The sequence below is a fragment of the Lonchura striata genome, chromosome 2 (assembly GCF_046129695.1).
Source record: "Lonchura striata isolate bLonStr1 chromosome 2, bLonStr1.mat, whole genome shotgun sequence".
NCBI lineage: Eukaryota > Metazoa > Chordata > Aves > Passeriformes > Estrildidae > Lonchura > Lonchura striata.
The window spans coordinates 59,137,865-59,162,503 of record NC_134604.1 but is presented as its reverse complement, the minus strand read 5'-3'; the positions used below and the strand labels follow the sequence as shown (position 1 = coordinate 59,162,503).

The following is a 24,639-nucleotide window of genomic DNA, read 5'->3' as shown; positions in this document are numbered from 1 at the left end:
GGAAAGCAGCACCCCTCTTTATTAAGTTTTGGATGTCCTAAATTGAAATTTAGAAGCTGAGCTCCTTCTGCCAGCCTGGCCCAGGAGATGCTGAAGGGTCTTTGTCGTAAGCTTTTCCTGCAATTGCATATACATGGGTATGTCAGCAAAATACAGCTATGACAGTTGGGATAGAGTGGAAACACTGCCTGCAATGCTCTGCTTTACTAAAACCAGATATATTTGCTTCTCCTCATTGACAAAAAGTTATTTGAAATAGTTTTCTCCAAACTTAGAATAAATTATGGCTTCAAGTATTTTTTTGAGCTCTTCCACCCCAGCCTCTCTGTGTGATGTAAGAGCTAGAAGCTGATTGTATTTGACCATGGCCCAGCACTTCTCCTCAAGGAAGGGGTGTGGAAAATAACACTGCTATTTCTGAGGTGTTTTCAGGATGGATTATTTGAGCTTGGGCTTTTTGATTCCTCCAAGCAATTGGGACTTTCAGCAGCAAAATCAATAGCAGGAAAAATTAGAGTAGCAAAGCATAGGGAGGAAAAGGGAAAACAGTTTCTTGGGAAGAAACAAGCACAACAGACCAAGAGGATGTTCCTCTGCTCAAAACAGCCTCCTCCTGCAGCTTTCCTTGTCAAATAGTGTTACAGCAAACAGAAACTACCAAACAGAAACTACTGTCTGGCATCCCCTCAGCACTGCCTGGGGACCTTACTTACAGACATCACATCACGTCACAGCTCGTGCAAGGCACCAGCTTCACCACTCTGCAGATCCTGCTGATTGGTAGGGAATGTAGTTCCTGCATCTCTTTCATCTCTCTGCTGAGGTCTCATGCAGCAGTGTCTCACTCAGCCAGCAGAGAAGCCAGACAAAAACTGTGTGTGCCGGGAAGCAATAGCACTTCCATGGCAGCGCAGAGATGGATGTTCACCCTCTGCAAAAGGAGGGCAGCCTGGGTACCTTGCCTCAATTGCTTTCATTGAGTCATTGAGTGTGTATCTGACCCTCAGAGCACTGCTCATTGTTCCTAAGGCCAGAAAATACATGTAATATTGAATCACAGTTGGTTATAATCAAAAAGCTCATAGATTCAGCTTTATTTACTAACTTTAGTTACTTTAAGTTACTAACAGTAACTGCAACAAATCTTAACCTGAACTCAGTTAAAAAAATTTAAATAAAAAATTTAAAACTACAGTTTTTGTTACTCGATGCACAGAATAAACCAATTTCCAGTTGCTGTTTAAGGTGCAGAAGGAATGTACACAAGTATTCTGTTGGTAGCCACAAAATAAAAATATTTATTTTTAAGAAGCAGTTCCATATTTACAGATCTATTTTAGTTTATATTTACCTCAGGCTCCATTTTGAATAGAATCTGCACCCCTAAATCTCCCAGGTTGCCCTAAACCCCCTGAACAGATGCATGATGGTACAGATTGTTGAAATGAAAGCTTTATTTAGTATTTTCATAAAAATTCCACTTCAAGAGCAAAATTTTGTAATTGCAACTGAGAAGAGAAACCAGCTGTTTAACTTTGCAGACATTACTTATAAACTAAAAAAAACCACTTTTCAATCACCCCAAGCAAGCCATTAAAATCCATTGTCTCTAGTTCATGGTCTGTAAAACACTGCTGTTTTTAACATAGGCTATTTATTGTTTTACAGGTAAAATCAAATCTGCTTTTGGGAATCCTTGGAATTCCCCAAATTCTCCAGGAACCTCTGAAATCTGGCTCTCTGAGAATCCTCTTGGGCAAATTTAGCCTTTTTGAGGTGATAATTTGCAACACTTTTTTTTTTTTGTATGGAAACTTCTATTCAAGTTCTATCCTGAAACATTACACAAACCAAACCTGTTAATCACACAAATGGTTAACACAAATTCTAAATTAAATAATTTAACAGGTAGAAGGTAGGGGCACTTAAGAGGTAGATAGAAGAGAGACTGAAGAGGTCTGGCTGAAGAAACAGAACCCAAGGGTTGCCACAGCTGATAGGAGGTATACAGACAGCTTTTGTACCAACAAGCAAAAGGATCTAAGGCCTACAAACCCTGTACAAGGAATGGATTCTGTCTTGGGAAAAGTAATTATCAAGGACATCAAAAGAGCACATATGAAGTCTTAAAACAGCTTGTGTGTTGCTGGAAAACAGACAGGGTTCTTCAGGGCACAGTGCAAACAGGCAGCAGAATCACTCCTGGGAGGCAGGACCTGGACACATGGTGGCTACAGAAGAACATGAAACTTTCTGGAAATCTCAGCAGTGCTGGGGAGAAGGTGAAGGAGGACAACAGAAACATGGCATGGCGGTGGCAGAGATTTGCATATCTGGGAATGCTGGAGGAAGACAATTCGAGGAACACAGCAATAATAAGCAAAGTACTAAAAAAGGGGAGACACAACTCAAAAAACAAATCAAAGGAACATAGCAGTGTGAAATTGTTTTTTACTCCCTTTCTGAGATGACAAAATTTGCACTGAAATAAAATTTTTAGGGAAGAAAGAAGAAAAGGAGAAATATTTATACATGCACAAGTTAGGGAATTTAACTCAGATCCATATCCTGATCTCCCCAGCCCTCAAGCTTCTGAAACTGAGTATTGGAACTGGATGATGATGCAGGCACAGATTTTATCTATAAGGGTGAAACAAAACTTAACCCTGCTAGGAAATTGTGGATTTGAATCTACAAATCCCTAGGTGAAGGATTAAAATGTATTTTAGCCTAAATAGGAACAAGGATTATTCTATAACATGAGCAAAACTGAGCAGTCTCTGCACAGCTCCTGGCATAGCAAATGCCCAACAAAATAATTTTTCTTTTTTTCTGTACATGCAATATATTTGCTTCTAAAAGCAGCACCAACTTGAGGCAGGCCCAGCTGTAAAGACACACACAAATCTTATGCTGTGAAGCTGCCTAAGCAAACAAGGTAGATGAAAACATGAGGCAAGGAAAGAAAAATAGAGCAGTGAACTGACTGGCTTAAAACCACACAGAAGAAATCACCATCAGAAATTGCAATGACTCCCCCCTGTTCTCTGGTTCTCCTCATATTGCTCATGATGTCTATGACATCATACAAACCCAATGGTGTAGTCAAGGAGCTTGCAATAAAAACAGGCAAGCAGATAAAAACACTCTGTCTAATAGAAAATAGATCATCCAGAAAACACAGCACTTGGCTGAAACAGTAAAATGAACATTCCTTTGTCAAAAGCCAGTGCGGTCCAAAGAAGGGTTAGCAGATGAGGACTGTAACTGTGGCAATACCTAGAGGGCTCCTATAGCAAATTCCAAAAGTAGACGGGTTTGCAGGGAGGTACAGAAGGGAGGGAGATCTGTGCAAAACAGATGTCATGGAAAAGCAACGTCTGCCTTAAATCTCACATAAGTATTTTTGTGAAGAGCAGAAAATATTTGGTTTAGATACACAGTAAGGAAATTGAATAACAGCATGGTGCAAAATTAAACAATAGTTTAGGATATATCAAAACTCAACTGGCCCTTTTTATATCTTACACTTAAGAACAAAGAATTAACTGGTCTCTAACTTTCAGAGGTAGTGGAGAGCAAAGTGCTGTATTTCTTTGTGAAATGCAGGCTTTAAAAGTCACATCAGCTAAAACCACATGTATGGTATTTAAACTAACTTTACTAGCTGTAAGCAAAGAAAATTTTTAGTATTTTTTCCTAATGTTCCATTTTGTCTGTTTAATACAATACAAAGACCATTGGCTCATTACTAACAGCAGCTCCACAAGGAAACAAGTTTTAAACACTCATTTTCAGATGTCTTTAAACATCTGCTCAAGAGATTTAGTTACAGGTATCTTAAATCACTGCCTGTGACCAGTTGAAAGTGACAAAGTGTTTTAAAGAAAATATGCTAATTTTGGGAACCTCACTAAAAGAGTAAAGCTATCCTCCTCAGAGGATACTGAAAGTGGAGCCTACAAGAAAACCCTATACTATTTGATAAAACTGTACTAATACATAAAACCAACTTTGAAATCATAATGAAATGCATATACTTTAGGCTTGGAGTAACAGAAAGAGGATGAATGCAACACTACAAAAAAAGTCTAAGAAAAAAAAGAATTTTTTTTAAAAGAAAAGCATGACCACCAGCTGGTAACTCAGCAGCTACCAAATGCAAAGGAGCAGCAAGAATCAGATGTAGTGGTAAGTCACAGGTAAGGGTGCTCATGGCAGACAGCGTGTGAGGTCATGTGAAAAGCAAATGAGGTTTAGGGAAGTATCAAGAGTTACTTTCAATATGCTAAGAAGTATTGGTGACATCATGCATAGCTTTAATCAAGGTGAACTAGCCCAGGGAAATCCATCTAGGCAAGTGCAGTCCAGGCAGACACAGGCTGGAATAGGTGAAGAGAAGCACTGGTGGGACACTGAAGATCCTGTCACACAAGGACGCTGTTTGCGATTTCAAAGAGAGAAGATGTGATGGATTCAAGGTAAAGGAAAGCTACTTAGCTCAAGGGCAGGGCTTGTGTAAATTGGAAGAGTAAACTGGCCACAAACACAGGAAAACTTCAAGTTAGAGCAGGCCCCCAGAGTAATGCACAAGTAAGAACAAACCCTAAAAAATCTGATTAAAAACCCTCTCCTGGGAGTACATGTTGCTCATTCCTGCATCTTAGACTTTGAAGCATCTTGCATGTGTCCTGCATCACTAAATAATAATCCAGGCTAACATATTAAGTAAACTTTCAAATTTATCAGAACAAACGTCAGCCAAAATACACCAATCCTGAGGAAGCCAAGAAAACACATGAGATTAAATACAATAATTTTCTTCTAAACAGAGCAAAAATCACAAGAATCAAAAAAAAAGAACTTCAACTTCCACTGTGATACAGAATAAACCAGATTCCCTGTCCTGCACTCCTTTCTCAATTGATCCAACAGATTAATAGCTGTTTTCTCAAAGAAATTCAAGCTCAGCAGTTACCAACTCTATTTTGCTGGACTCTTGACAACTGCCTTAGCTGCATTCCTTTTTTTTTTTTGACTGAGACTCCCCTGAACAAAACACTGTGAGCTTTAAGAATAGAAACATCGTTTTTAACAGATTGATTATATAGACCTATCTGGTTCACTGTTTGATGGATAGAGAAGCAATGAGTGCAGCTTTATTTTGACACAGACAACAAATCCTGGTGATACTAAATGCAGACTAATCCCACCAAGTGGGACAATCCTTAAGAAAACATCCAAGTCATCTTGGACTTTACAGCCATCAGCTCTGCTGATCTTTTGGTTTCCTCCCCTATGGTAAGGATAATGATGAAGCTTCAACACGCTTAGGCCCTCTCAGCTTATCAAACACTGCAACCATAAAATACACACTTCTTATCAACAGAAAAAACACAACCATCTCAAAAATGGTCCTGTATGCCATAGCAGGGCTGAGTCTCTAAAGTATTTTTTCATTAAAATATCAGGCAATAAAATATTTAATTAAATTATCAGGCAATATTTGTCTATTTTGTTAGGAAATAGACAAAAAGAAAGCAAGACTAAAAAAGAAATCTTGGTAAGTTAAAGGAAGGAAAAATTCAAGTAGATAACAATAAATCAGGAGACAGGAAGACATCACAGAAATGTCTACTCCAATAGGTGTGGCTCTGGTGCTGTTACTACAAGTTAGGATTCATCAGGGTTAAATCTTCTGCAGAGGTTTAATACATTTACCATGCACATACACAAATAATTTTTCAGAACATAATTTGGAATGGGTGGCACTGATGTGACTAACTCTTCTAAAAACAGCTTCTAAATGATCAGTTTGAAATGCTGGCAGTCTCACTACCCACTCTTTTGCAAGTGATCAGATGAAGGTTAGTAAGCACAATATTTTACTTGCTAGTGGAGAAACTACGCCACATAAACAATCTTGGGGGATGATTTTACTCTCTAGTATATTCTGTTGATCCAGTTCCTCTATGAAAATAAAAGGTCTACTTCCTTTTTGTCAGATTAAGGATTACTGCATTCTCACATACTTAGAAAAGGAGTAAAAAACCTTATGAAATGTATTTAAAACAGCATACAGAGAGCAAGCAGAACTTGGATGGCATGGTTACAATAAAGAATACATGTATTTACAATATTGCTGCATAAGTAATTTAACACAAACTTCCATTTCAAAACAAATCACATCAAAATAAAATAAAAAAATATTAAACTCATGTATGTTTTATTACCTATAAATCCTTAACTTCTATCCAACACTTTCTTTATAAAAGCCTGTTTAAAATATTAAACTTTTAATTCACTCTATCTTAAACAGAATTAAAAATTATTTGTTAAGTATTACTGATCACTTAGTCTTTGTCTTAAGTTTCTAGATTTTCCATTTTCAAATTTCCTCTTCTTAAACGTTGGCACCCCTTCTGTCAGGTCGCCAAGGGAGGTGACGGTCTTCTCTTTAAATATGACTGTTTCCTCTTCTGGATCTTCTAGCACTGGGGGTGCTACATTGTCACTCTCTGTACTTGGAAGCTCCAGGTCCACTTTTTCACTGGGAGAAGAGAGGAAAATGTAAAAGGGTTAATCTACATGGAGAAAGCAACATGGTGTATTGCAGACAGCAACAGCTATTTTTATTTGACAAAACAGCTTTGAGCTAGATGCAGTCTTCTAGTTATTATCATGACAGGCATCAAGAAAAAACACCCATGTTCTTTGTTTCTTCTATGTAGGCTGCCATAGAAAGTAACAAATGAACACCTCATTCCGTACAGAACACATAGCATGGCCCAAGCACTCACTGTGTCAAAAGTCCTGCAAGAAGAGGGCTGTATGTCTGTAAATTTAAGAATACTGGAAGACAGTAGACAGTGAGTAGTAGCAGTGGTTCACTGCCAGAACACCTTTGAGTTTTTGTCTCAGGTGTCCATCCTGAAAGGACTGCATGACAGAAGAGAGACCCAGCTTACCAAATCAGACAGTGATCCTAAGCTGGAAGAGGCGGCTTCAGAGGGCAGGATCACACCCAATACTGATCCAAACAAATCAAAGACAACAACTAAAAATGACCTATTAGTTTTAAAGGGTCAGCAGCAAAACACTGTGTTCCACAAGGATAACCCATGGCACAAACACATGACAAAGAAGAACCGAAGAGCTGGCAGAAATTCACCTAAATCACAGGTGTCGCACCAGCACAACACTGCTGCAGAGATATTTTGCTACTACTGAGCGTTAGCCTGATGTCAGCTTGTGTTCCAGCTTAGAAGCATGGAAGCAGTCTGAGGTTCCATGCTTCTAAGAAGACATGGATCTGGCTCAAGCACCCAAACAAGAGCCACAAAAATGTGGCAAGTCAAGAAAATGTGACTGTTGCAGTATCCCAAAAGTGTAAATTTTCTGGAAGTGGTTGGCACTGTGCCTAGACTGGATTTAAAGTAAGTAACGAACAACTGCATTTGTCTCATTGCCACGTGTGCTCATCTCAAGCCTGTCTGTTAAAGTACAGACTGATCTATCAGGTTCAGTGGCTGAATGCAATTTTTACTACACAGTGCTTTCCCAAAACCCAAAAGAATTTTTCAGCTCAGCAGTCAAGGAGCAGTTTAGCTGGTACAATTCAGGAGATGTTATCTGAATGTTATCATCTCCAAGAAGTGCATCAGTGCTTAATTTAGTATGAGCACTGTAGGAGGACTACCTGCTCTATAATGTTGAGAATGGAGAAAACACAAGGAGAAAGACTCTTTTCATTCTCCAAAACCTATTTTTGCCACACTCCTTGAGGGTTCCACAAGAAGAAGCTTACAATAAAAGAGCATACTTCACAAGGAAGAAACAAAAGATTCACCACAGGCATTATGCAGAAAAACAGCCCTTCTGATCAGATGCACTTTATGAAAACATCTGCAGTTCATTGGTCTGACAGGGGGGGAAGAGAGAGAGAGAGAGATCATAGGAACTCCTGGGGCAACTGAATCAGATTGTTGAAAGAGATGATGTAAGGAACGTAAGCTTAGAGTAACATAGCTTTGAAACAGCCTCTGAAAAAACAGTGCATGACTATGATTCTTAAATCACTTCAATTTACACTGTACTCATGATGAACTTCTACACAAAACCCAAAACACCACCTCTGTCTGCAATGAGAGTTATTACTTAAAATAACAATTGTGAAAATAATTGTATTTGGGCAACATTTCCAATCACAGTTGTGCAAATTCTGCCAGAATTCAGAGGAAAAAGAGCTTCAATTTCTGCAAACAACATTATGAAAATAAGAATGGTAAAAAGATACTCACCCTGCTTCTTCTTCTTCTTGTTCTTCCCCTACTTCCTTAAGTGCTTTCCATTTTCCATAAGGGTTGGTCTTGTTAGATCCATCACTAGAGGTTTCTTGGGAAGCTGATGTACTCTCCTCTTTATCCATGGTTTCTTCTGACTTAACTTCTCGCCATTTCCCATAAGGGCTTAACTTTTTAGCTTTGGGAGATTTTTTACCTTCCTCTGATTCTCCACCATTATCTCCTTTCCTCTAAAGAGGAAAAAACCCATCTTAAGCAAAAAAGCCTAAATGAAAACATAATGTAGCTTTATTTTACATCTTTTATTTGCTACTATTATCTACTTACTATCTACTATTCATGCTTTTCAACCAAGAGTAACTTGAAGCCATAAATTCATATTGCAATAGAATCTACAAATTTTTCTTCTTTAGCTTTATAGAAGAAAACAAACCTTAAAAGTTACAAGAAATTAAAGCAGGAAAATGCCATCTACCAAGGCTGAAGTTAACAAACTTACAAATTCACTTGAAAACAAATCTTAGCACATCTTAAAATAAATAGGAAAAATTTCACATGCAACTTTCTCTACATCCAGATGCACACACTTATTGCTAATACCTGGTAGCAGTTTCTAATGATGCACAGTGATACAAAAGTATGTGTTTTACAATTTACACCTGTCTAGGAATACATTTTGTATTTAAACTGTCTCTCTATGTTCTGAATTATCAGCTCCAGGGAAACCATCTAACCCAATCAGAGACATCACACATTTTATCACAAGTTTTAAATTTATGTTTGAAATATATAATTGATACAGATTTTGTACTATGTGCTATGTTTCTTCTCAATTTAATAAAAAAACTAAAACCATGCCAATTTCAGTCCAAAGCATTCCCTGAAGTCACAACTGGCAGTCACATTTACCAATGAAAGGTTGAAATCATCCTCATACCAAACCATTTTGTGGATTATTTCAGAGAGATGACAGTAACCTTTCTCAGAGAACATCACATCTCTTGTAGAATTCAAGTTACTTCTGGTGTGTTGAAGGAAAGATCATGCTTTCTATTCTGGAAGAGTGTCACTAATGAGCCAAATAATTGAATAAATATTCATTTTACTAAGAAGTGCAAAATTTTACTTTTAGTCACATGTTTTAATCTCATTTCAGCAAGTACAACCTACCACAAATCATAAAAGATTCAGTTATAATTTTCAAGTATAAGATCATGTATGCAAAATAAATCTGAAGAAAACTTACCTTGAAGTTTGTTTCTGAACTCTCTGCTTCATTCTCACTATCTTCTGAGTCTGATTCAGATGTTGTTTCTGCAGGCTTGTCACGCTGACCCTTCTCATTTGAAGATGAAACAAAACCATCCGGTTTCTCCCATGTGGATACTGTCCAAGACATTCAAACAACCACATTATTCATGCTTCTTGTTTTGATCTGTTATTGCTTCAACAACCTAACCTTTCAGAAGCAGTGCTGCCTTATGCAAAAATACAGCAAATAATTTAGCAAAAAGCTTTTGCCTTTGTTTCGTACATTTGTTTTAATAACCATAATCAGAAAGATAACATTTCTTCCCAGCAGAGACACAGTCAGGACAGCAGAGTTCACTGTTGATAAAGCTTGTTTTAATTAGCTCTTACAAAAACCACCACACACAGCAAACTGTGACTCACAAGACTGTGGTCCCTCTCATCCTTACACAGGACAGACAAATAAATTAATTGTCCTGTACATGTGCCTATTGGATTTGAGCTGTTCATTGGTTACAAGGACAGGATAAAGTAAAGAATGATAACTGCAAGGTTCAGGTCTCCAGGCAGCTAAACCCTTTTCTAGTGCTGCTTTGCTTAGTAACATTAAGTCTCTAATTAAAAGAGCTCTCAAGCAAACAAGGAAATACAAACATCAATCTGAAAAGACTAGAAATACATACACAATATGTACATGCACATACATCCTCATTTTAAATTTAGAAGTAGTATTCCAGTAAATATACTGAGAAGAATTACTCAAAAGTTGACTCAATGCTCTTAAAACTGGTTTTAGTAAAAATATGGCAAAAGTACACCAACTTTCAGTTGACAATTTTATATAAACTTTCAGATATTAAAAAACCCTACTCTTTTTCCTAACTGCAAACAACACATGTAAGTGCCTATCTTGAAGTAAAGATGTAAGAAACTGGCAATGAATAACTTTGCATGAACAGCACAGTCTCTTAAGGGTACTGCTGTCACCTGGCTTCAGATTAGTAACTGAGCAAGTCCAATTTCCCAAGTGCCACATAAAGAGTGGAGTAGGTGCAACCTCCCATTCTCGTAGCACCAAGCCTGGAGCCATCAGTCCCCTAAGTTGTGTGTCTGACATGAGACACTTATAATTATTTATATCAGTTAAAAGTTTGTTTTGTTGTCAGAGGATGGGATTACTATTAACAGAAGAGAGAAGTAATTTTCAAGTACTCCCAAGAGACACACTTAAAGCTACATAAAAGCAAGGGATCAATTTGAAATCTCAAAAGCCAGAATTCTGCTCTATGTGATGATTAGAAACATACTCTTCACAAGTGTCATATGTCCATAAAGTACTTAAAATACAGCAAACATAGGCAAAAATGCATCTGAACTTGAAAGGCAATGTTTAAAAATAACCAGCATCTTTCCCTTTCAAAAGAAATTGCAAATCCTTTGAACAGGGGAGTGGCCCAGTTTTGAAGTGAAAGGTTTTGGATTGGTTTTATTGGTTGGTGGTTTTTTTTTTGTTGTTTTTTTTTTTTGTTTGTTTTTTTGTTTGTTTTTTTTTTTTGTTTTTTTTTTTTTTTTTTTTTTTTTTTTGTTTTTTTTTTTTTTTTTTTTTTTTTTTTGTTTGTTTGTTTTTGTTTTTGTTTTTTCCCTATTCTTGGCATCATTAGCAATGCCACTTCATACCCAACTGCAGAAGGAAAACTCATAGTCAGCAAAAAAACCACTTGCTCTCCAGAGAGGCATCATTGACCTTAAAATGATTCCGATAGATTTAGAAAACAGATGCTGTTCTGAGAGAGTTACCACAAAACTCCCCATGTAGGGAGAAAAAAGTGGAAAAGAAGTAGGAGGTAAGATTCTGGACTTTCTTATCAATGCTATGTCAGCAAGAGGAAGTTTAGGAGCTTCTCAGTCAGTTCTACATGCCCATCAACACAAAATCCTTCCTCCTTCTAGTTTCCAAACTGTAATTTCAATATATATGTAGTAAAGATTAATGCCTAGTTTAGAATTACAAGTTGAATATCCAAAAAAACCTCTGAAGCAAAAACGTATGCACACTGACAATGCAGCCAGAAAGCCAGTGCTGACTTAAGCAACTATTTTATTTCAACTAAGACAGCACCTTAAAAAATACAAAACTTAGTAAAAAAATGCAGCTTTTGCAAAACAAAAAAAAAAGAGGTCTTTCTAAAACCCTCTCTGTGACGCAGTTTAACTGCAAAGAAAGTACTTACCTCCAGTTTGTGTGTTATAGTAATAGGTATGACCATCTTCAGTGACACCTTCCACCCACTCTGCTCCCTAGGAAAAAGATAGAGGAGCTCATGAAACTAAGTTTTCAGGATCAGCCAATGCAGCACTTTTGAGTCTATTCAACCCCTGAATAATTTTTGTCTGTGATCATCTTACTGGTTTATTGCTTGAATTCCTAACATTGTTAGAAAGTATTCCCTTTGACTCCAATGAGATGGAATTCCCTAACTTAAAATACTGCAAATGCACCTATACAATTATTCTCAGTGGATAATTAGTGTGAGGCTGCATAATAACTGTTGCCATACTGTTTAAATTTTCATATAGGCCATTTTTTTACATGTTTGGGTTTTCTCAAAGATTTCACCCCTGAGGCTGTAATTTCTTATTTGTGTCATTGTCTTTAGTGAAAACTGATGAAAAAATTCTCTGGGAGACTTAGATCTTTGTGAGGGCTACAGAAAACTAGTACCAATAAATATTATCACAAATTAAATATACACAAACAAATAAAAATTTATCCCAAAATAGAACATTACAGCAAATAATTACAGAATCAAACATTGCATGCCAACAATTTTACTTCTTTACTAAAATACCAATTTCAACAATCTCTGCACTTTTCCACTTTTTCCTCTACTGATTAATAAATAAACATGAAATGTGGCTGAACTTGCTGGTATATCTTTGTGGATATGTAATTTATTTTATTACAGTCATTACACATGCCCTAACATTATCCTTAGAAAACAAGTTTTCATCCCCTCTTAGAACACACCTACTTCCCTGCTCCTTAAGTACCAATACTGCCAGCTCTGTGTTAGGCAACTTCACCATACATTATTTTGGTATTAATAAATGCGTGTGTGTATACAGAGATATACAGAGAGGCTTTTGCACACCTATACATTTGCTTAATACTCTTGTTAAAACTTTGGGTTTTTTTTTTATTAAAAGTACAATACAGTCAGAAGCTAAAGTTCTTGCACTCATTCTGTAAACACAAAAAAACTTGTACTGATAAGTTCAGAACAGGCAAGGTGTGAAAGCCTTCAGAATCACGCTTTCTCAAGGTTTTGCCCTCAGAAGTTTCAGTGTGCTGGTTTTGACAAAAGCAAAAGGGAAGTTTATTTTAAGGATGAAGAGGCTAAAAAACATATAACCCAGTTCTTTTTTTTTAAGAATTAGATCCTGAGCATTTGTAGACCTATTGGTTAAAGGTTTTCAGCCAATATCTGACACCAGGCACACTGAGTGTGACATAAATGCTAAGAAGCACACTGTCAGTCTAACTGGCTATAGGCAGCCTTTAACACGCCCCTTCATGTCCTCCCCACCTCTTACCAAGTCTGAGCAAAACCTAACGTGCTGTAAAACCAGGAGGATTCCTGGCATGACGTATTGCAATCATGCCCTTTAATTTCTGTGCACTGAGTCCTTGCTAGAGATCTGGAATGTTCCCAATATCCTTAGCTCAGACTAAATAAGGGAGCAATCAAATGCTTGTTTTTAGCGACAGCGAAAATAACTCAAGACAGGACAAAGTCACTAAGCAGGGTGAAGGAGGAATGGCAAAATACAGCTGTGTGGTGCTAGAGATACTGAAAGTTGAAGGTGTGTGCTTCTGATATGGCTAGGATGAACTAACTTCAAATTGATGCCAAGAAGGGAGTGCCTTCTTGCCCCCAATCTGTTCTGCCCACATTGGCATTTTTTCTGATTATTCAGAATGCTGATAGCAAGGAAATAAGTCTCCAAAGCACTAACCTAAACTCTGATGCCTTCCCTGCCTGAACTAGGTCACTGCCAGGGTAAATATGTACCAAGGACCATACAAGATTAGTTTCAGGACCACATCTTTCAGTGGAAGGCTACAGTAAGACTGACTTTACATATTGCAATGCTGTGCATTGACTAGAAAGATAAAGTTGAAGTGCTGACTATCAAGTTGTGCAAAACCACAGGACAAGGGAATGAGAAAGCCAGAATAGCATGCAATGTAAAGAGCTACAGAATATTAAGCACTCTGAAAACACCAGGGTTTTTTTGAACACTAGTGTAAAATCCAACATCAGCAAATCCAACAAAACTGACATCAAACTAAAGTGTATTATGTCACCTATCTTGAAAACAGGGAAACGTAACATCACAGGAGTGTTGGAAAAATCCTGTTTTTAATGCTGTGAAGCACAAAAATCCTGGAGTGGGAAGTTTAATGGGAAAACCCATTAATCATAATAAGAAATTTTTCTGTCTTTGGACTATTCTGCAAGCTTTTCTGTGCTTCAAATAATGAAAATTAAGTAATGCACTAAATTACTAATTTCAATGAATAATTGCTTGCATATAGGTTCCATAATTGTAAGAAACCTAGGAAAAATACTATTTATTATACAACATATGTATCATAAAGCAAACATTAAAAAATGAGCATTATTTTTTTCAACTACTACAATGTAGTCTCAGTGATGCCTTAGATAAAGGAAGCTTAACTACTTTAACTGTGTAATATTTAGTTTTTATAATTGCATTTAATTTAGAAAAGGTTTAACAAAATTTATTCAGAATTTCCCAAAAGCTTTCCATTTTATGGGCTGAAGCATAAAATAAGTATCTTCTGCAGGAACCCAACCATCACTAATTACTTTTCTTCCCTTGACAGAGAAATTAGCCAAACAGGATTTCTATAGTAAAACTGCAGCTTGTCATAAAAGATTCTACATATTCAAATTATATATTCCTAACTTTAAAGGGCAAAAAATTAATCTTCCTCAATCAGACAACTTGCAAATTGCTTAGATTATTTAAGATTATTTAAGTGTTTACAAGGACAAAGAAAACTATTAATAATTTTATTACCGTTTGTGAGTTTTGAGAGTTGCCTTGGAATCCTTTAGGTTTCTCCCACTGTGATTCTAAAAAACAAAAGCATATTTCACCCATTTCACATAATTCAATTTCGCTTATATTTAATAATCTTTACGAAAAACAGATCTAAAGGATATGACACTGCAGTGTGCACACATATAAACAAATTATATAAATATATATACATCATGCTGGAATATAAATAATCATTGACCAAACTATGGTATGAACAATAAACCACAGTATCATAATTACAGCTGGCTTTACTGGAGCTAACAACCCTCCAGACTCTATTACTATGCCTGATGCAGAGATACAGGATTTTTGGTTAAAAAGAAAATTAAATTATAAAAGACTACAGTAAATACCAATATCAATCCTTCAATTTATAAAAAACCAGTTTGTAACATTCTCATTAATCATAAAAGAGGGTTGCTTTTATATTCTAAAGTAAATCACAACATGCAGCTCCTCAAGAGAAGTCAGTTAGATAAATCCTGTAAATGTGGAAAGACACAATGAGTTTATTTCACATTCCTGATCACAAAGCTTCTTCAGGAAGAACACGGCTATCTTTGTGTACTTAACCCCTGGCAGGCTAAACATTTCCAGAAACTATGGAATTACTGTATTCTTCCATTATTAATCAACAGTAAAATGAGTCTGAAATTCTGGATACCCAAGTTTTAAATGTTAAATACCAAAACTCCATCTAAGTGTTCACATTTTAATTAACAGCATACAGCTGAAAGAGCAGAGAAGTAAAAAAAAAACCCGCAGATAGCCTTTTCTCACTTATATTCAGTAACTATATCTGCACTAGTTCCTCAGTAGCTTTTACCTCCAGTTTTTGTGTTGTAGTAGTATGTATAGCCTTCGGGAGATAATCCTTGCACCCACTCCTTTGTTTCAATTTTTGGTGGCATCGAGGCATCCTGAGGTTTCTTTTTTTTCTTTTCTTTCTTTTCCTTCTTCTCTTTCTTTTCTTTCTTTCCTTTAGTTTCCACTGTGTTACTCTGCGTTTTACTCTGTGTTGAACTGGACCCTACATCATCTTAGAGAAAAAAATATCCTTTAAAAAAGACTAGTATTCTGAACTTAAATATTAGTCACTCTTGCACAACAGAAAATAAGAAATTTTGTTCTTATACGTATTTTCATTAATGAGTGAAAATCCTTAGTATTATACTCCTAGCCAGTGCACAGAAAACTACATTAAAAGAATCTTGCTCTGTACCACTACTATAGCATCATAACAATGTCCAAATTTAAAATGATGAGTAACAAAGAGAAAAATCTTAAGGACCAATGATCTCTAACTAAACAACAAAAGAGAAACTAAAAGAGTTATGAAAAAGACAGCTGCTGTAAGAGCCTGAAACTACAAACTTGTTTTTAAAGGATAGTATGTCTTCGATGTCCAGAACAAAGATACTTGCTGAGCTGCAAGCTGACTAGGAGATTCTCATCTCCACTGTTTCACACCAGTGGGAACCCAGCCTGCCTCTCCTACTCATGGGAACTTTTGCTTCCAACTGGCAAAAGTGAAACATACAATTAATCAAAGGAAGCTGCACTGCGGATTCAAAGCACCAGCTACAGCCTAGCTTTCTGTTAACACATTGTTTAATTTTTCTACTCCAGATTTGATTGTTCCATGGATCAGGGGATACCATAGCTATAACTTCTACTACTGGCAATTTGCAAACTCCATTTTTTTTTTAATGAGAAACAGTCCTGGAGGCCTTCTCTCACTCCTAAACCCAATGTAAGACAAAACTCTCCTAGTCAATATTCTTTCAATTCTGTCTTTATCTTCTGACAACTATATCAACTACCTGGCTTAATTCCAAGCCTTTTCATATCCTCTTGATATGCTTTCATTGCAGCCTCCTCCATTGCTGCAAATTCTTTTGACATGTTTTCTTCTTCTTTTGCCTTTTCCAAGCTTTTCTTCTTAATCTAAAACAAAACAAAACCCCCAAAAGAATAAATTAAACCAATCTGATAATGTAGAAGAGTAAAAATAAACATTGTGCAATTAAGGTATTTGAGTTACCTCACTAATTCTCTTTGCCACATTTTCTTTATGATTCTTTCCTCTTTCATGAAACTCAATGCTCTTCAAAGTAAAAAAAAAAACCAAGAAAAGTAATATGTATTATACAATTTTAAAACAGTTAATTTTAGTTACTTAAAATTTAGTTGGACTAATTTTAGTTGAACAAGCCTAAATGTAACCTGTTCTGAGAAGATTTATTCTAAAATGGCTATAGGAATACATGAATATCATGAGAAACATTCAACAGAGAAATTATAAAATCTTGTAGTATATTTAAGAGATTCATTTTTTTTCAAATAATAGTGCTCAGCACACGTTACAGACAACAGGGAATCTGGGTTCCCTCTTCATGCTATCCTCTCACATATCATCATATTTTTTTTTGTCCCTGTTCTTATGCAAACTTAAAAACCATATAGGTTATTTAATGTTCCAAGTATTAGTTACTACCCTTAATTACATTATGCTACACTTCAGAAATATCTCATGAATTTAAACCAGACTGCAGATTCAAAAATCTGAAAAAAGAGAGCGAGAATGAGGAAAAGGAAAAGTGGGGGAGTTGGATAACTAAGGATAACAGAACAGTCTGCAAGCCAAAAAGCTGCCAGAAAGACACCAGTAGGAGATGGAAGGAGTTCAGAAGCTCAGGTACAACAGTGGTAGTCCTCATGTGGTTCTCACATAAAAACATCTGTGCTCATTTGGGTGTTCAGATGTTAGATGCCTAAGCCTGACCTTTGCACAAACTGATGTGCAGAGGATGCACATACCAGGATGACTCATCTTGTATAGAGACAGACTTTATAAATTGCTCAAATCCCTCCTTTGACACGTATTTCTCTTCACTTACTCTGGGAAGATACCTGTAGTTCATGTGAGCTAATTAGGTATCTTACTGTAAGCCAGAGGAAGCTCAGCTCTCCCTGGCATACAGTCAGGAATACAAAACCTACTGCTAAGGAAGATACCAATGTGTCTAGTAGTCTGCAAAAGACAAGTCTGAAACACCTTTCTGTAACCCAGTAATGCTTCTGTGGGCTGTGTGAAATGAAAGAAACCAGCTTTAAGAGCTCAGAGCACTGGCTGTACTGTGCCTACCACATACAAACAGTACAGATGCCAGGTTTTGCTTTCTACTTGCACATGAAAGGGAAGGACAGGTGCAGACAGCTTCAAGACAGACCAAATGTTAAGTTACAGAACTTGAAGAATAAGCAGAGTCAGATACTTAGTCCCTATCTGTACTGCCAAGGAGAACAGCAGACACCATCTTGTATGTGGGTATCTGGTTCTGACATAATATATTTTAAACACCACAGGTATTACAAAGGCATTTTTATAGAACAATTTTCATGCATCAAAAGACTAGTATCAAAAAGTGATGTTTAAAGCCTGTAATTCAAATTCCTAATATTTCAAATAATTGACATAGTATGGTAGACCATCGTACAGGTCTGTTGTCTGCTATCCAGCACTTGCAGTAATCGCAGAATTTTTTAGGCTGAGATTTCCAGTAATCGGCCCTGGGGAAAGAAAAGAAAAGATGCATAATCTTAAACAGTAACTAAAGCCACAGGTTTTCATACATATTTATATATCTCTTCAGAAACTAAATTTAGTCCTCATTGGGTGATTAAATACTATGAAAGGAAACTTGGTTTTCTTTTTTTTTTTAAACAAAGTCTACCAAGAATAGCTGTATTAACAACTGTGTCTCATAAAGCACAGTTCAGTACTGGGATTTTAACCATCTGATCTTCAAAAACTGCAGAATTTTTACAACTGAGGCAGTGCTGTAAGAACCAGAAATATGAGACAAGGCAAGCCAGAGAAAAACAAGCAGCTCTAGATACCCAATTTAAACATGGAACGGTCAGAAAAATACAACTTGCACTGTTTTTCATAAAATGCTGGATACTGTATACAGTGAACTCAGCAACACAAAGGTGCAGTTCTGGACAACACTGAGCTACTGTGGGGAGTGAATCCCAGACCAGATTCTGACCTGTGGGGTCACATACACAGCAGTAAATTGTTTGGATGTTTCAGTGTAAAAAAGTGGGAATTTCTGACCCATGTAATTAGATAAGCGAGGAAACTTGGGGAAAACTCTTCAGAGCTGAAAAGTTAGTATATCAGAGTATTTAACAGTAAAACCAACAACCTCCAATGCCTGTTTCTTCATCAAAAACCACCTTCTAATGCCAGATAAGAATCGTGTAGAAGCAATTCTATTTCTCATTGTCTTGCAGCAACAGAAACAATGCTTTTGTTCACCAGAACACATTTGAACAACTGACTTCTATATTTTTAAATTAAAATGACAAAGAATGAGGGACAACATTTTAAAAATAACCACAATTACACTGATAACATCAGAAAAAATGAATCTTGGCTTTTTGTCTGAAGACCACTGTAAAAAGTTTAAGGACAATACTTCCTGATATTCTTATTCAGTAAAACCAAAACTTCTTCCATGCACAACAATAGTACCCTCAATCCTTATGATACATGAAGACCACTGTACAAAGTTTAAGGACAATACTTCCTGATATTCTTATTCAATAAAACCAAAACTTCTTCCATGCACAACAATAGTACCCTCAATCCTTATGATACATGTAAGCAGATCTTTAATTACAGAAACAGATCTGATCAACTCAACTCCTAGAATTGAAGCAGGTATCAAAATACATTCTCCCACCAGTGCTTCACACAAAAATACAAATAAAATAAATAAAAATAAAATAGCCAAGAGGCTATGATTATTTGAAAGTCTAAGTACAAAAGATGTACTCTGCAAAAATATATCAATCTATAAGCAATAGCATGGTTAGCAATGCACAACTTTTCAAGCAATTTCCTGGAAATCCAGAAAGAAGCAGCTGGGCTTTTCCCAATTTAAACAGAAATCCACTCATCCCTAAATGGTGAACTTTAGAACTGTGTGATTACTCAGTCACACATTTAATTAAAAGAGGGTTTTTTGGGACTTATACCCGAACATACTGGGGTAAAGCCAGAGAAATCTAATGCTCTGTCTGGAAAACCAGCTGAGCGGGAGGGAGAAATTGAAAGCTCAGAAATACCTCAAGATCCTTTTTCCTGCTTGAACTATAACTTGTCTATAAACCCTTTGACACCATCTACAACAAATTTCTAGCTAAATGCATGCCATTCCTATGGCAATGGACCAATTTTGACAGAAAGCATAAACTGTAAAAAAAGCATCACTGCATGTTTGGGATGTGCAAGAACCTCTGCCTTCTTCCAAGTTTAACCAAAGAGAGGAGTCTCTTTCTCTTCAACAGAATCAAATGTAAGTGCTAAAATTAAGACTGTACAGCTGCACCCACCACAAGTCAAGACCTGAGAATTTGACAAGCCATATTTTCTCAGCTCTATTTTACTGCTGGACACGGCATCTGTTGCAAACCACTGTAGCAATACACAGAGTAATCCCTCTCAGGAACCTGAGGGCACACCTGTGGCTTCAGTACAAATCAACATCTTGATAAAAGTATTTTTGTTTCATTTCCTATTGGTTTTCATAAAATCTCTCTCTCTACTGTTACATATAAAATAATGTCAACGGTAGTGTGCACAGCTATCCCAAGAACCTTAAATCCTGCATTTTATGATTAATGAATTGTGTAACTTATGATCTCAATTCTGTCGCTTATGAGCATGAACCTTATATACGAAATAATTCTCTTAAAGATTTTCTACTTGAGTTCACACAACTGGAAAAAAAAAGAGCCAACTCAGCTGAAATGTCCATTGAATAAGACCTGCCACTGAAACAACAGCAGAACCTGCAAAGTTACAGTGGTCCTGCAATGAGAGCAAACGAAAAAGGAATATTGCTGGAAAGGAGCAGCAACTGAAGTGAAATCCCACTTTATTGAGATGCTACAAGTTCTTCATGGGCTCCAGTCACAATTCAGATCCATGACAATTTTTTAAGTCTGTGATTGTTTTATCAATCTGACAAATACAGGCTTGAGAATAAAGTAGGTTTTTTATTCTTGAATAATTGTGTACAAATAATGGGAAACAGTTATTTTGTAAAGTCATTGCAGTCAAAATAGCTTTTAAGAGTCCTTGTCTTCTGTCAGAAGTTGAGGTTGATTCTTGTTTTCAGCTCTACAGCTGTGCCAGCTTCCTAAGGACTAGAAAGTTGGCCAGCACCAGTACAGCTCCCTTTCTTCCTTTTAGTAAGGAGGAAAGTCTGGAGTACAGAAGACAGTCTAGAGTACATCATGTCTGCCTTGTCCAGGTTTGCAGGATTGAGGTTTAGCACTGCACACATTTTGCCAGACATGGCTCCCAAAAGGGAGTTTGGTGACACAGACCCAGAGAGGGGTGCCAGTTTTACTGTGAAGCTCTGACTCGGGAGAAGGGTTCTGGACAATCTCTTTGGAGCCTGACTTTCTCGGGCTGGCTGAGCAAGCTGATTTGGTAGCCGGTTACCAGGGAACAGGGCAGCCCCCATAGAGATGGGTACTGGGGAAGCTCTGGGCAAATTGCTGCAAGACCCATCCAGACTTGGAAATCTCATACTAACTCACAACCAGTTTGTGTCTCCCTGAGAACAGTGATCTTCTTTCAACTTTTACTGGTCATACTACTCAGCAGAAGATGTACAACATTTTAGGGGGCTAAAGGAAAAGGAAGGAAAAGGAGGAAATGAACATCAAACTGGTTTTTTTTTGAAACTCATGAGATGACAAAGTCTTGGCTGCAAACAGTAGAGTGCCAATTGATCAATGTTAAAAACATTTTCAGATTTCTGAAACTAAAGCATCAGAGTGAACAAGAAGACAAGAAAGAACAAGTAGCAACTCTGCATTAACAATGCCTGTTATTTGCCATTCCAAAAGATATGAAAATGATGAAACTCAAAGAGAAAGCACTGAAACTCAAGGATTTATACTCTGCATAATGCATTTCTTGAGCCAGGAGAATCACACAGCCTATGCTGCGGTGACTGGTTACACATCCCAGCATGGGAACCATGTGTTTGGGAGTATGCAAAAAGGACAGGTTCAGAAGTAACCTGCAGAGTAACTCAAGTACGAGAGTCCAGGGCTCTGAATCCTCAACCTACAGGCTGCTTCTCTTCATGAGTTACTGTACCATTAAAGTTTCAAAAGGTGGTGCAAACAGCTTTTCCTATACAGGGAATCTTAAAAATCCTCATCAAGTAGCTACCTTGAGCTGAGACAACTTTGCCAAACTTTACATGGCGATTGGGCTGGAGGATTTTGCTCCTACCATGTACTGAAATCAAGAGGGAAAGAGAAACAACTGGTTTAGGTGGTTCTGGACACAATGAAAAAGAATTTTACTGTACAAACAAAATCTGGAAGCATTTGCTTTGAAAACTATAACAGCCACTCAAAAGGACAGAATCTGTTGTTATTTCTAATGCTATTTGAAATACTGCATACTTCTGAACAAAAGTAACACTTCTGTAACAGAAAGAAGTAGGAAAAAAAACAAAAGAAAAAAGAATTCCATGTATTTCACAACAGATCTTCCTCCACATGGGAAGCTGCTCAAGAACAGCTAATTCTAGTTCAAATATCCCAGTATTCTGAGACCTAAAATTGCAATGCTAAGATTGGCAGAGAAGATAAAAAATGTTTTCTTGTACTGTGAAGTAGGTCCCAGTGCCATGGCCCTTAATGACTCACACTCCCTGATAATTCACAGCAACTCTGTTCATTCGTAGTGTACTAATTGTACCCTAAAAACCCTTATTAGTTAAATACCCTTAACTTTTTTTTTTTTAAGGCATTTAAAAAGAAGGTAAGGAGAAGACTATCTCTGACACTGCAAGTACATGGGACTGTCCTGCCTAATCCCAGCTTGTTGGCTTTCTAATAGATCACACAACATATGTTTACCCATGGGCTCCTCCAGAGAAGCCCTGAATGAGAGTTTCATCCACATGAAACATGGCAGTTCTCTGAAGGGCTTTGCTCTTCTGGCTCTCAAGTCACATATATTTTTTGCAAGCTCTTGGCAAATTCTAATTCACAACCCAAACATCTGCTTCTTTTTATCATTATATTAGCCCCCTGTGAGCTACATACGAATTACAATATCCAATGGAAAATAGACTGCAGAAGCTGCTCAGCCTGACCTGTATTCACATGAATCTTCTTTGCCAGACCTCTTTTCGAAACTGTAAATTACAGAATCACAGAATCATTTAGGTTGGAAAAGACCTTTAAGATCATTGAGTCCAACCCTTAGCCCAGCACTGTGAAATCCACCACTAAACCATGTCCCTAAGTGACACATCTATGTGTCTTTGAACTACCTCCAGGGATGGTGACTCAACCATTTCTAATGCCACAAATACTTTAACATACAAGAATGCACAAAGATATCAGAGAAAGCAGCCTTTTGCATGTATGGAGCTGCAGTTCTCTAGGTCATCTCCTCTAACTTCAGTTGTCTAAACAGTGAGGTAGAGTTGTCTGTCAATAGATGGAAACTGTAGTTCTCAAAATAGTAGTTCTCCCTGACAATAGATGGAAATGGTCATCTCAAAACCAGCACTCTTTGCATCTGAAAGAGACACTTGAGAAGCATACTGAACTCCTTAGGTGTGTGTTTCATCCTTATACAGGGAACCTAAAGTGAACTGAGTCAGCTTTCAAAAGTTAAATATCTGAAGTCATGGATATCTCCTGAAAGCAGAGATCTGCTGCTGTAGATGCAGAAGAAGGATATGGGCTATGTCAGGAAGAATGTGATAAGTATTAGAAGAGAGGAAAAAACCAACAACATAAATTGGGTCAGGAATCTGTTCAGGTATAATTTTAGCAATAACTAAAATTAAGAACATTGCTGTACCTAGTACCAGTCTGTAAGGCAGGCTCACACAGCTCACCATCAAGTACTGCCCCACAGACAGACCTCTAGAGAAATTTCTCTAGAGAAATTTTTGACCAGGTCAAGATTCTTTTTTTCAGCAGGAAGTTAGGATATTTTGAAACAAAACAGAAACAAGTAGATAGATATACCATTCTATATGTCATTCCCACCTAATAAAGACAGCAGCTTGGATTTTTACACATCCCCCTCCCCAAAATGTGTCCAGGTATTAACACAAAATTCCTAATTAAAGGCTTCAAGAGGTAGTGACAGCCAGACAGAACCAAGGCGCGGACTATTTTCTTCCTCACGCCTCGCCCAGAACCAAAGGCGGCCGCAAGCTGGGGGGACCTGGAAGAGGGAGGGACGAGGGAGGCCAGGGGGGATGGAGAGAGGGGCAGGAGGGAGTGCAGGGGAGAGGGAGGGAGAGAGAGAGCGGGGGTGAGAAAGGGCACAGAGAGGAGGTGAGAAAGGGCACAGAGAGGAGGCGAGAAAGGGTACAGAGAGGAGGTGAGAAAGGGCACAGAGAGGAGGCGAGAAAGGGCACAGAGAGGAGGTGCAGGGTGAGGAGCCAGGGGCTGCATCCCTCGCAGCCCTCCCCGCCCCGCCGGCGGGAGGCGAAGCTGCCCGGCCTGTGCCGGGGCGATAAGAGCAAGGCAACGCAGCAGAAGCAAACAGCCTGAAGAGAGCGGCAGGCCGGACGGGAGCAGAGGGACCGGAGCGACACCGAAACACTTCACCCAGCGGGGCGGGGGTCGCCGGCCACAGCCGGGGCACGGCCGCAGCCCCACCGGCCCCGGCCCCGGCCCCGGCCCTGCCCCCGCACCACACGCCACCAGCCCGGCCCGAGCCCGGCTCGCAGGGCGGGGGCCGTGCCCGCTCCCCCGGCCCCGGCACTCACATCGCCGCTCCCCTCCGCCCGCCGCGCCGCTGCCCCGCACTCCCTCCGCTCGCCGCGCCGCCGGGGCGGGACGGGGCGGCGCCGGGGAGGGAGGGAGGGAGCGCGGCGAC

At 38.1% G+C, this 24,639-nt stretch overlaps 1 protein-coding gene across 1 annotated transcript; it reads right to left on the bottom strand.

Moving 5' to 3' along the window:
- Positions 1–1,269: 1,269 nt before the first annotated feature.
- On the bottom strand, positions 1,270–24,628 carry WBP4 (WW domain binding protein 4). Its single transcript, XM_021530808.2, has 10 exons — positions 24,530–24,628; positions 18,188–18,260; positions 16,732–16,794; positions 16,511–16,634; positions 15,514–15,726; positions 14,664–14,719; positions 11,786–11,852; positions 9,550–9,689; positions 8,301–8,533; positions 1,270–6,550 (listed from the first exon to the last, which is right to left on the bottom strand). Coding segments are annotated over exons 1-10 (1,179 nt in total). The 5' UTR covers positions 24,532–24,628; the 3' UTR covers positions 1,270–6,342.
- Positions 24,629–24,639: the final 11 nt, after the last annotated feature.